Source organism: Meleagris gallopavo, chromosome 6 (assembly GCF_905368555.1).
Source record: "Meleagris gallopavo chromosome 6, MGAL_WU_HG_1.1, whole genome shotgun sequence".
Taxonomy (NCBI): Eukaryota; Metazoa; Chordata; class Aves; order Galliformes; family Phasianidae; genus Meleagris; species Meleagris gallopavo.
In genome coordinates, this window is record NC_139409.1 from 40,318,683 (window position 1) to 40,331,768 (window position 13,086).

Genomic DNA, 13,086 nt, shown 5'->3' on the forward strand with positions numbered 1-13,086 from the left:
TTTTTTTCTTCCTCTGTTTTCCAGGGTACTTTTGATGATTACTTGGAGTTGTTTTTACAGTTTGGCTACGTCAGTCTTTTCTCGTGTGTTTATCCGCTGGCTGCTGTCTTTGCAGTGTTAAACAACGTCACAGAGATATATTCTGATGCCTTAAAAATGTGTAGAGTTTACAAGCGTCCGTTTGCAGAACCCACAGCAAATATCGGTGTTTGGCAGGTAAGCTTTGTTTGTTTCTTTTTAATCATTTATTATAAATGACGTTTCAGCAGATTTATGCTGTATGTTTCATCATCAACTGCTTTTAACTTTTAGTAGGTATTTTGTTATCTTCAGTGTCTTATGATATTATCCCACTGCAGTACATTTTGTTAGGTTTTCAACCACGTGTAATTTTCAGTTGCCTTTGAAGAGAAAGTAAATCCTTTCATTACTACTTATATGCATGTATGTTGTGATTCTGTTGCAATACCAACAAAGCAAAGCTGCCAGTACAGTACTGCCTAGTAATTTATAGCAGAAGCATTCTGAAATTGGTAACATCTGGGGCCATCTCAGGAGCATGGAGCTCATCTCATGTATTTTCAGAAGATTGAAGAATGATAGATAAATACTTTGAATCCTGAGTCATGCTTGGCTGTGCGCTCTCATGGTTACTGGTACTCAAGCTGACTAATTTTGAAATAGCTTATGTATGTGTGAAGAGGCTGTACTTTTCTATAGGGGTTTAATCTACTTAAACAGTTTCACACTGGAAGAAGTCAGTTAAGGATTTCTGACCTCAGTTGTTTAATGATGTGATTGTGCTAGCACCAGCTAGTTTGGGACCTCTTGAGTAGACTGTGTTAGTAAACTGATTTTGACCAATAAAAACTCTGCAGAACTCCTCAAAACTCAGAGATGTTTGTGGTAGAAAGAAGAATGGCCAGTCATATCCAAAGATGTAAGTTTTCTGTTAACAGCAATGTGAAGTAGGCTGGAGGAAAGGTCTAGGAGATGATCTGTATTCTAGTTTAAGTTTTCTGTTGATGCATGGTGAAGACAGAGGACAGAACAGACTAGTAGTTTGTTTAATTTGATTTTAGTAATCTATTTTACATGGGAAGTTAGAGCATTGGCTGAAATATTTCTGTTAAGGAAATACTGAATTATTTTATCATAGGAGCTGAGTCAACAGCTTACTGTCAAGGAGAAAGTTACTTCTGCTAATTCATTGTGATAATTGCTACATTTCCATATCAGCTTTTCCCATTCAAGAGGAATGAGTAATCACTGTACTGCAAAAGCAATTGTCATACTGTATTTTCAGGCATTTTGTGGGAACTCTATATACAAGAGCTTCTCAGACTTGCATGTGTTTAAATGTAAACCTTTCTTTCAACAAATCCAACAATACATTCATCTTGAAAAACTGATTGCTATTTTAGAAAGGTTCTGAACCACTACATTTTTCTGATCGCTTAACATAAGGACAAAACAAAACCAGAGTGCTGGGACAGTTAGTTCCTCTAGTTTTGCCTTTTTTCTTTTATTTTGAAAGAAATATGTGTTCAAGAGTAGAAGGATACACAGTCTTTTGTGTGTTCACGTTGAGTCATGAAGGTACCAAGGTTAGGATTGCTTTCCTGACCATGTTTTTTGTTTAATTTCTTTTTTAACTTGAGGATTATTCTGAATTCTTTCGGGAGGTTATTTGATATTGCCTCCATCTAGGATGTTACTGGTCTTTTTAAATACACATACACAGATACATTAAATTACAGAAAAATTCAGGGTTGCCAGGTGTGCTTTGTGGTATTACAAACCTTGTTATGGTTGTGTTGTTGCCTGTTTTTATGGTTGACATAGTGTAGATGACTTGCCAAGCCAGTCTACATTATAGAAGTCAAAAGATGGAGAGGAAAAAAAATAAAACAAAATAATGACTCTTCTGAGGATTTCGTGGAGAGGGAGAAATTTTATAGAGCTTTGGGGACTGGTAAATCAGAGATAATGGTCATAACTGTGAATGTGTTTGTGTCTTATTTCAGTTGGCTTTTGAAACTATGAGTGTAATATCAGTAGTTACTAACTGCATACTGATTGGAATGTCTCCACAAGTGAATGCCCTTTTCCCAGACTCAAAAATGGATCTTGTTCTGACTGTGGCATTGGTAGAGGTAAGTCTGACTTCAAATAGAGTTCAGATATATGTTTTAGTAGGAAACAACATGAAGAACAGTGGAAATTATGCCAGTAAGTAGATAAAAATCTGCTTATTTTAAAAGGACTTGAAAGCTTTCCCTGCGAAGTAAGTGTTAAAACCTTGCTTTTTATTTTCTGTGTTTTCGTGTACTGTGAATGTTGTCGCTATACTTCTGCAATACATTCTTCATCTTTGTGAATGTTTCCCATAATGACTTATCTGAAACATGTATGTATAAGAACTAAGTCCTAGTGATTGTAAGACCATTTCAGTTTTACGTTTTCCTAATTCTATGTAGTAAACACTCGAGTTTCTTTTCAGGCAAATGACTGACCATTTTACATCTTAACAGATTGCAGATCGTTGTCCTTATGTATCTTTCTATTATTTCAATTTAAAAACGATGTTATTTTAACTTTTAGGAATGTAGGCTATTTTTCTGTGTTTGTGTACAGTTGTTGAATTGCCTTGTAGAGGTGTAGCCTCTGTATTACTTCTGTGTTGTTGTTACAGACGTTGTGGGTTATGCAGTAAGTTACGTGCTTGCTTAAAGTTTGCAGTTAACTCTAGATCTTAATCACATGTCAACTGTTTGACTGAAGTTTGAGTCTACCTACAACCTGATACATTTTTCTATTATGCATGTGTGAACATTTGCTTTAGGCTCAGTGAAATGTTTGAACTAATTTGACAATTTAAATGCAGCATTCAGATTAGTTCATTTAGAAGGTATCTCTAGAGAGGTTATGTTACAAAAACTGTGTGACTGAATGTAACCAGAGGGAAGTTTTAATGTCCATTTGGTCTTTGAGCAGGCCTCTGTCTCTTGATAGGCCATAGGAGAATACCAGCATTTTTTCTCTCTCAGTTTGAATTCTGCTTATGTGTGATCCTGTACCATTGTGCAATTCCTATGCTTTAATTAGGTAGCTCTTGGAATTTCCTTTAAACAGAGCATCTCAAACACATTATCTATAAATCATATGGAAAAGAGAATAAAACAAATAAAGGAATAAATGAAAAGAAGAGTTTGAAAAGATAAATTAATCCTGAAAGGAGAAATGGCAAGAATGTTCTTGCCATTTGAAGAAACAATTTGGACAAGACTACTCATCTAGAGCAAACTACACTTGTATGAAGGGACAAATGGAGGGTAGTGCTAGATGACCCAGAGAGAAAAGGCAGCTATTTGGTCATAGAGAAGTCAACTTTTCTCTTCATTTCCTTATTAGTACTTCACAGTGCACTTGTTATAAAGGATATATTTAAAAAAAAGGTTTTAATCGTAAGTACCCAGTGTGCTTAATACTTCAAAGTGTGCTGCTTTAATTTCTTCAGTTTTTGTGTTGTTATAAACTATTCATTGTCTGAGAAATACCAGACAAAAGAAATCTGCAGCCTAACAAGCCATGTGACTTTTTAAATATTGTTGGTTATAAACAATTCCAGAACTGTTGCATTTGAAATTTAATACTTTTGCAGTCTCCTGAGGGACAGACTTGCAGTGATCTTTACTCAGAATTTCACACTTTCACAGGTTTGTTTTCTGAAGAGTCAGAGTAGCACGGGTCATACAGTTCTGCAAGAAGTTTTGTAACACCAGGTACAGTGTTCGGAAGAGGTCTCCAAAGTGAAAGACATTCTAAATATCTATTTCTATATGTAAAATTACAACAGTGAATCCAACAAGAATAATTTTTCCTTCTCTTGAAGGCAGTTTCCATTGTGTAGACAGATGTGTTCTCAGTTATAGTAATAATTTTTAACAGAATTTACATTAAAGATATTTCAAGTTAGAACACTGAGCTCAAAAGATAGAGGAAGGAAGGGAGAATGACTGGATGATGTGGGACTGCAATCAGTTTAATCAGCAGCATGATTTTTGGTAGCTTAAGGAGATGGGTATATTTTTGCCTTATCTTCCTGGGAATCTATTTTATCTGTTACATTGGCATTTTCTTATATCTGGTGCATGATGAATCAGATCAGGGAACTGATTTGACAGAAGCTGTCTGATCCAGTTCACTGGTGAAAGGGAGAAGGACAGAAACAGTGCTGTATGGAAGGCAGTGTTGCCCTTTACAGCAGTGCTGTAGGTTTCTGCTGGATTAAATGTGTGGAACTTTAGCACCACAGAGTCTGTCCTGTAAATCTTGCTTCATCTAGAGGAAGATTCCTAACCTAGAAAAGCAACACAAATCTGATGTTATTAACACTATTCCCACACACCTTTGCTGTATTTATTAATGATTGTCGTGCATATTACTTGTAAAAACAATGCAGAAACAGAATACGTTACACAAGGCCTCTAATACAAACCTGGTGCTTTTTAAGCACATCAGTATCAGGGTAGGAACAAATTTTGTTGCATGTGCCAGGTTGTCAACACAAGAGCGTTTTAGATCACTTACTAGAGATTTTGTGCAGAAGAATGATAGAGTTATTTTACTTTCTGGTGTTTGCTGCAGATGGAGGTGAGAATTCTGCGGTGTATTTGTGCTCTGTTGACAACGGTTTGGCAGGCAGTGTGAAAATGTTAAGGAATACAAGAAACTTACTTTTGTAGGTTATGTACCTTTCACGTGTTCAGTGGATGGGGTAACCTACTTAAATCTTAGCTGTCATTAAATGTTTTTTATCAGGTTTAAGTCATTGAGACTCCAGTTGAATATTTATACCTGGTTTGATGCAAAGCTAAACAGAGAAAGTGTTGTTCTACCAAGCAAAGCATCGATGGTAACAATGACCTGAATTTTATTTTATTCCTAAAAATGTTAGTGTTTACTAACAATGGTACTAATATGAAATGAAAATGTGTTTACGTGGCAAGATTTGACATCATTTAGTACAGATGTGAAGAAGAATGTTTGATAGTCTCTTAAGCATTCTATACCAAGCCCTTATAGGTTTATGCAAAAATAATTTTTTATTAACAATGCTAAATCTACTACTACCTACATTTTATGGGCATACATATTATATCACCAAAGCAAGTGCTAATTAAATACAATTAATTATAAATCATATTATATCACCAAAACAAGTGCTAATTAAATACAATAAATCAATATGCAGTTGGTATTAAATAATAGTAAGCATTAAAATAATAATATTTAATAATATTGAAGAATTAGAACAGTGATTTTTCCTTTTTGAACAGTTGACCTATTTTCATCAATCCAACATCTGCTTCCATGGCAACATAGTTTGAACCTGGAGCAGAATCATGAAACTCCCCTCTTTTACGTATGGATGCATGCTAAGTGAGTGAAGCAAGTGCAGTTTTCAAACAAAGAAGTAGATATATGTTCTTAAAGTAGGAAACAGTAGGCCCTTATTATCATTCTTCTAAAAGAGTTAAGTCATATAGTTGGGCTAGGTCTTCATGCTCTACCATAGGTACGTATTTTCTTTGTGAACCAGCTGTGCAAAGTAAAAAGCAAGGTTAAAAACAAGGTATAACCTCAGTTCAGCAGCACTTTTGTTTTTTTTTTTTCTTTGAAAATGAATGTCATGGAACTTTCTTCTTGATAACTACTTAAAATGTATGAGTCTAAATTAGAAAGAAGAATGTTAATGAAACTGCTTTCAGGTCTACTCTGAAAGCTGAGTTCAGAAATCAGTTACATGTCCAACACTTAGCAATAGAGTGGTTGTTTTTTGTTTTTGGTTTAAATGATCCACCAGTAGGAGTGTTTGGAAACAGTGTCTGTAAAATATTTACACCAGTGTATCCTAAACTCCCATAGTTACTCATTTTGTATCCAGCACTCGAATGGTAAACTTTTATGCAGAAGTGAATGCAGTCAGGATGTTCTACATCACACAGAGGCATTTGTGGATGAGTATGGAAATGCTGAAGAGTAACAGAGGGCTATTTTGATAGCTGTAATATAAGATCTGACCTTATAGTTTACAAATACTATTTTAGGAAGAATATAATTACTTCTGGTATAGATAAAAGTGAGTACCATAGTGTAAGGATAGGGCTAGGGTATTTGTAGCAAACATGGCTTAATAAACGTTTGGGCCGTAGGGATTTGATTTTGTAGAGTCTCCTTCTGTGGAGATGTTCAAGACCTGTCTGGATGCCTACCTGTGTGACTTACTGCAGGGTACCTGCCTTTGCAGGGAGGTTGGACTCGATGGCCTCTTCAGGTCTCTTCCAACCCCTGTGATTCTGTGAAAGCTGATTTTTAAAAAGTTATTTATTTATTTATTTATTTTAAGAGACTGTACTGGATGACATATTTTTTTAAAAACTAAATTATGTGGATGGCATTATGGCAGGTTGTGACTGAGGCATGGTTCTGTATTGGAGCCTTCCACACTAATGAAGCAAATAGCTTCTTTTTGTGGGGGATTCAGGAGGTTGGGATTCAGCAGCTGTGTAAAATGGCCAACTTCATATAGTAAAGAAATTGGAAAAAAAAGAAGCGGAGAGAAAAGTGCTGCACTGGTGTGTGTACAGGTGTATATCCATTGACATTAGTGGAATTCTAACAGCGAAACAGCTCTGCATTTTTTTTTCTAAATCATTTCTATGTTTGTGACAGATTCTAGTTTAAAATACAGGAGCTGTAGTGTCACAAGGGGAATCACGTAGTGAGCTGTATTGGAAGGGACCTCAGGGTTATTTGGCACAATGTTCTGGTGAAAGCAGGAACCTAGATAACGTAGCTAAGCTAAAACTTGAATGCTTCCCGTGAGGGAAAGTCCATACTTATCTGGGAAACCTCTTCCAATATTTGATTGTTCGTATGGAAAATATGTTTTTTTCTTATAGCAAAACAAAAACCCTCTGAGGCAGCTTGTGGCCCATGGCTTCTTGTGCTTTTACTGCACACCCTTGTGAAGAGAGCAGCTCTGCCTTCTCTAAAACTACCTGTTAGGTGTAGAGGAAGATTGTGGTTAGATCCTCCCTCCCACCCAAAGCCTTCTCTTTTCTAAGTTGAGCAAAGCCAGTTCCTTCATCCTCCTTCATGCGTTAGGTTCTTCAGCCCTGTAAGCTTGGTGGCCCTCCTCTTGGCTTCCTCTGGATTTCCAGTGGCTTTGTTTGTGCTTATCTCCTTGGAACTTCCTGTCAGTTGCATTGGGTTCTTTCTTTGTCCTCACTGCGTTTGCTCTTTAATCAGAGAAAATTAATGATCAATTTTGAAGACGCATGGACAACACTTAGCTTTCTTACTGCTGAAACTTTTCAGCAATAGTCTTCAGGTATTTGCTTATCCATCTGCTTCTGCTTTCCTGTGGCAGCATAGCCTTTTCATACCGGTAATGCATATTTGCTTGCATGTGTATATGCTTGAGGGTATTTCATTTATAGTGTCAAGTTGGAATACTGCTACTTCATTTGCAGCCTGAGTAGTTTGTCAGTTTTCAGGTACAAATATAAGTACTGTTTACTGATAAGTATTTGATATGTGGATTAAATTATTTTCTGACTGACAGTTTGATTTGATGTAAAGAAGTTAACTGTAGAAAAAATGATTATTTCTGATGAATAAATATTAATTGGAAAGCTGTATATATGGTTCTTTTTCTGAAATGTTTAATGATAAGATATAAAACTTACTGATAGCTTTACAGATCTTTTTTAGGAAAGTACTTAGTAAGTGTACTCATCCAACGTTTTATTCTAGTAACACAGATATTCTAACCAGCACCCATCTGTGCCTGCCATTGTGATGGAAATAGGAAGATGTAGAAAGACTAATGGAAAAATGTACTTCATATAAATTATTAAATTACTTGGTTCATTGACGTGTACATACGCAAAATAAGTCTGTGTTGTTACCAATTCTGCGTGTTAAAAAAAGGTTAATCCAAGCCACTGGTGATTTTAATTAACATATTATTTCCATTTGAGAATTCCTCAGCAGCAAACGGCTTAATATGCATAGGAAATCAAATCTAAGAGTCTTCTTTAAAAAAAGAAAATATGCTTTCATTTTTAATAGTTTACAAAATGGTCATTTGATTTTTGTATTTTATATTAGACTTATAGGTAAGCCACTGCAAGTCAATTTATTCATAGATTTGCAATTCTGAGCCATAAAAATAGCTTTTTGATGTTTAAATTTCAAGCTGAAATCATGTGAAAAGTTATTGGAAGATGCAGTGTAGCGCTGGTTGTAAACAACAGCTGGAGGTTTCTGAAGGTTATATAAAAACGAAGTGTACTGATCCTTCAGTTTGACAACATTCAGAGACTAAAGATAAACTCAAATTTCGGTGTGATTTCTATAAATTGTACTTTTCATGAGGTTGATGGAATTGTAGGTTTAGTTTGAAAGTGAAGATGTCAAATATTTTAGATATGTTAATATTCTTTTAAGAGTGGAACAGATTGCTTCTCAGATTTTTTTTCTCACCTCAGTGAAAGGTTCAACTTCTATAAATCCTTCTTCCTTGAGATTTGTCTATTTAAAATTCTATAAAATGCCTACTGCTGAACCAAATTCCTGCAACTGTATCAATGAGGTAAAAAAATGACAATTTTGCAGGCTGTACATGTACAAAATGTTTTTAGTTCCAAAATCAAACTTTATCACAGTTCTTTTTATTGCCATCTTGTGTAGCTTTTATTGTTATTGTTGGATTGGAGTTTTTTTTTTGTTTGTTTGTTTTCAATTAATAGCAAAATAAATGAAAGTAAACATGAATAAAGTTCCTAGACCTCTGTGAGTTTGTAGGTGCTGGTTGTATTTCCTAGCATTCTAGTATTCTAGAAATGAAAATGCATATTAACATCTATTTATTCAGCAAAGGTCCAGTTGCTTTTTTATTTTTATTTTATTTTATTTTTTTTAAGAAAAAACAGATTTTTTTTTCCAAAGGATTGATCAAGCAGTATGTGCAAAAAAATAGCAAAGCTGGGTCAGATCATTGATTTATCTAGGCCAGATTACAACAGAGGACAAAGGAAGGTTGTATTTGTATAGCTAACTGTGTAGTCGTGTTTCCTTGGAATTAGTTCCCACGCTTTGTTGATTTGTGGTGTGAACCTTTTTATGGTTTTCTCATGACTGAAGATGACATAGCCAGACCTGTGTATGGAAGCGTGCAATGCATTTATACAATGGTGTATCCTTTTTTTCAAAGGAACTTTAATTATTTTATAGTTAAAAGCTAGTTAATTTAGACAAGTACTGTTAATATATCCTACCTTTATAAGTCATTGCCATGCGTGTAAGTTCTACCCTGGATTTTTCTAGCTTTTCTCTGCTCTTTTTTTTTTTTTTTTTTTCAGTTGTGTTTTTTCATGTAAGGGTTTGTAATTCTAAATTAGATGCTGCCAGTGTGGGTGTGACGTGATAGTAGAGGTTGAGAAATCAGTGCCATAGGATGTACTCTAAGAACTCTTCTTAGGAGAAGCAACAGTAGCACAACGAGAATCCTCTTCTCTTGCTGTCAGCCAGGTGGGAGCACAAACAGGAGGCTGCAAAAGGTATGAGGTGCTACTCAGCTAAAAGACATGAAATTTCCAGAAGGATTGCAGCAACATTTTAATACGTGGGGATTCCTTCACTAATTTCAGCAGACATGAGTGTCTTCTGGAATTGCGCTTCCTCATGAATTTAACATCATTTGGTAGTTCATACTGTATTTTTAAGCCATACCTATAATAGAAAGGCTGACTGAACATACTTTGGGAAGTCTTCCAGAAAGAGAGCGTATTCCTTCATTGTGCTAACTGTGCTTCAGAAGTGTCAACCTGGACAAGTAACAGGAGAAGACTGAATAGGAATATATTTTTCCATTCCTGCTGGGATTGTGTACGGTTGCCAAAATAAGGCAACTTCAAAAGGCAGTATGAATAGCGAGCAGATCTTTGGAGACAATTACAAGACATTTTAAACAACTCATAAGAATCAGATCTCTTTAAAGCCCACTTAAATTAATATTGCCCACAAAGAGGTTTCCTTTCATGTGTAAATATCTCTTTCAGCTCAAGCCTGATCAGGATGTTTGGCTTCCTAGCTTGCAGTTGGGACTGTCAAACTAAAGACAAGTTAACACCTATTAATATTCATTGTCTACCTTCCACTTGATTGTTTATTAATTACTTAATGACAAAATGGAGTATGAACATTCAGAGCCATGTGGCTTTACAGCTATCCCAAAGGTTGGTTTAGTATTTCATGAAGCTGAATTGTTTTGTAAATAATGTATAATTTATTCAGTTAAACTATTTAAATAACTTTTTGCAAACGTGATATTCATAACTGTCAGAAAAAGCCTGGATGGTAGCATCTGCTAGGGAGTACTTACAGCTATAGGATCTAGAAACCATATTCCCATACATCTGTGATGCAGTTTGCAATAGCATTTTTTAGGTATTATTTTTGTTACAAGCCTTCCCTTTCCTGAGATTGTGATGCTCTTCCCATTTCCAAAGTTTTATGAAACTCTTTTGTCTAAGGAGGCCCTTAGTTTAAAATAAAGAAAGAGATAAAAGAAGCCTCTGTGTACCATTTGAGGATAAATCCAATTTGTCATTTGTATCTTCAAGGTTACTGAGAGTAAAAATGGGTGACTCTAAGCAGGTAGGGGAACGCCAAGGTAGTAAATGCAGGTTTTGCAGCTGTAATTGGAGAAGTAATAGAGAACAGAAGTTGAATAGAAATGTCTCCAAATGGCAGGAGAAATCCAGTCAACCTTGTGTTGGAGCCTCTGTGTTGTCTGTTAAATACAGACATCTCTCTTCAGAGTGTCTTAAATGATGTGATACTTTGGCTTGTATATTTTCCATCTAGAAACTTCTGGAATAATTTGCTTTCTGGAATAATTTGCTTTCTGGAATAATTTGCTTTTATGCGTTATTTTCTACAATAACTACTAACGGTCTGTGATCTAGAGTGTTAAGATCTACTTTCGTATTAGTTTTACTGGCTTTGTTACACAGCTGTAACAGTACAGTAAATGTAATTAGTCATTTATTGGAAAAATGCAGCAGGAGTTATCCAATCTCTTCCAGTCTTTTATTAAAAATGTGCTAAATCTGTTGCTGTATTTTTCCCCACACCTCAGAAGTAGTTCAAAAGCATCATTTGCTTTTTTAAACTGTAGTAGTATTAAAAAGAAATAAAATTAAATCTCTTTCATTTGGTTGGTTGGTTTTGTTATGGTTGGTCTGTTGTTTACTGGGTTTCTCTTAAGTGCTGAGAACCACCTGACAGGGTTAACTGAAAACTGATTCTGGAACTTAAATACTGTAAGACAGTGCAGCACTGGACTGAAAAGCTGTTGTATGCAGACTTTTAAAAATATTCTCTATGCAAATGTTTTATTGAATGCACACTGAAGTTGATCATGAGTCATGGCATAAGGTAAATGTCAGAAGTGGGGTTTAATTACTTTATTTTTGCACTGAGTCTTTATCTTACGCTGGAAGGAAGTGTCAATCCAGAACGTCACTCTTCTGATCAGAAATTAGTGGTGTGATGTGTAAAATTTCAGAGGGATTTTTCATTAACTGTGGCAGTGTGCAAGGAGCCTGGTATGCTGCTGCTTTCTATTTCAGTGCCTTGAATGGTGCTTTTGATGTCATGAGAGACTGCTAATGTGTGCCTATCATCGGCTGAATCTCTAGGCTGAATTCCTACAAAGGAGATTCAGTTAGAAGCTGCTGAGAATTCATAACCATAATGTGTTTGATCAAGGTTAGTTTTAGTCAGATAGTTTGTCATAAGATATAAAGTGAGTGTGTACGACTGTGGGTGTGTTATGGGGATTACAGATAAACCAATATCAAACATGAGGGCGTCTATTATTCAACTTGAAATGTTATCTTATGCTGTTTGCAGTACTTGAGCTTATCTGCACCTCAGGTTTTTGTTCAGGAGTTCATAACTGTTCCAAATTTGTGTGGAAATTGTTTTGAGATTAGGTGAAAAGGGAATAAAGGTCATTAAAATAAATGTTTAATTTTTTACAGTTATATATTATCAAATAAGTTACTGATCTCAAATCAGTTTCTTGCTTTTCTAGTTTCTTAAAAGCTTCATTTTTTTTTTTAAAAAGATGTCTGTACCCGAAGTAGTTGGTAACAGATATAGTATTAATGCACCCTGAAGAACAGTAAGTTGGAAAAGTTGAGGTATTAGTTTAGTCTAACACTGGTTGCATTTGGAAGTTCTGCTTTATTTCTATGCTATAATAGGAGCTACAGGGCAAGCAAGAGAAATAGAGAAATAATAATGTCTTTCCAGTGGTTTCCATGCCAATTTAAGTACCTAATTTGGGGAAATACCTATTACATTCTTATTATTCTTATTAAATTCTTATAAAACATACTACAGTGTGTTTATAGGGACAATTTGAGGGTTAACCCCTTACATGTGAGGAAATAATCCAGTACACAGCTTATAAAGTGTTTTTGTAAGCGCTTTGATTTTTCTCTCTGTAATTGTAAGAGACTAAAATTACTTTCAAGTTCTGTCTGCAAACAGAGTCAAAAGTGCATCAGGTAGTAAAAATGCTATGTGGCCCTATTCCTCCTCATGAGGATTGCAGATTGAAAAGTGACACTGGTATCATTATGTTAATAAGTTCGTTAATTGGTCTTCCTAAGTATGGGTATGTTACAAGATATAAGTGGTTCTGCCTTTTTATGACTTTGGGTTTGGTTTAAATGCATAGCTTGAGAGCCCCACATGAGAGCACAAAATGTAACTGCTGATTTCCTAGATAGCAGTGACTGCATTTCTCTGACCACACCATGGTCTTTTTATTGGTGTAGTTGAAATTATGAGTTCTGAGTATGCTGTCAGTTGGGCTTTGTACCATTCTTTCTGCAAATCTCCTCCCTCCCTCCTTTTGTCCTTGTTTCTGAAGGTGGAGTGAGTAACATTAATGGCAGGCTGCTTTTCTCTGCCCCCTCCACAGTCATAGATTAATCT

The 13,086-nt window shown here is 35.4% G+C and overlaps 1 protein-coding gene across 4 annotated transcripts in view; it reads left to right on the forward strand.

Moving 5' to 3' along the window:
* ANO10 (anoctamin 10) overlaps positions 1-13,086 on the forward strand; it is a 119,873-nt gene that overhangs the window by 15,735 nt on the left and 91,052 nt on the right. For 3 of the 4 annotated variants that reach the window (XM_085226423.1, XM_085226425.1, XM_085226424.1), the window contains exons 10-11: positions 25-216; positions 2,028-2,156. In XM_085226423.1, the coding sequence (XP_085082549.1) occupies positions 25-216; positions 2,028-2,156 (321 nt within the window). The remainder of the gene's footprint in view (positions 1-24; positions 217-2,027; positions 2,157-13,086) is intronic. The other variant, XM_085226426.1, reaches the window with a different exon arrangement.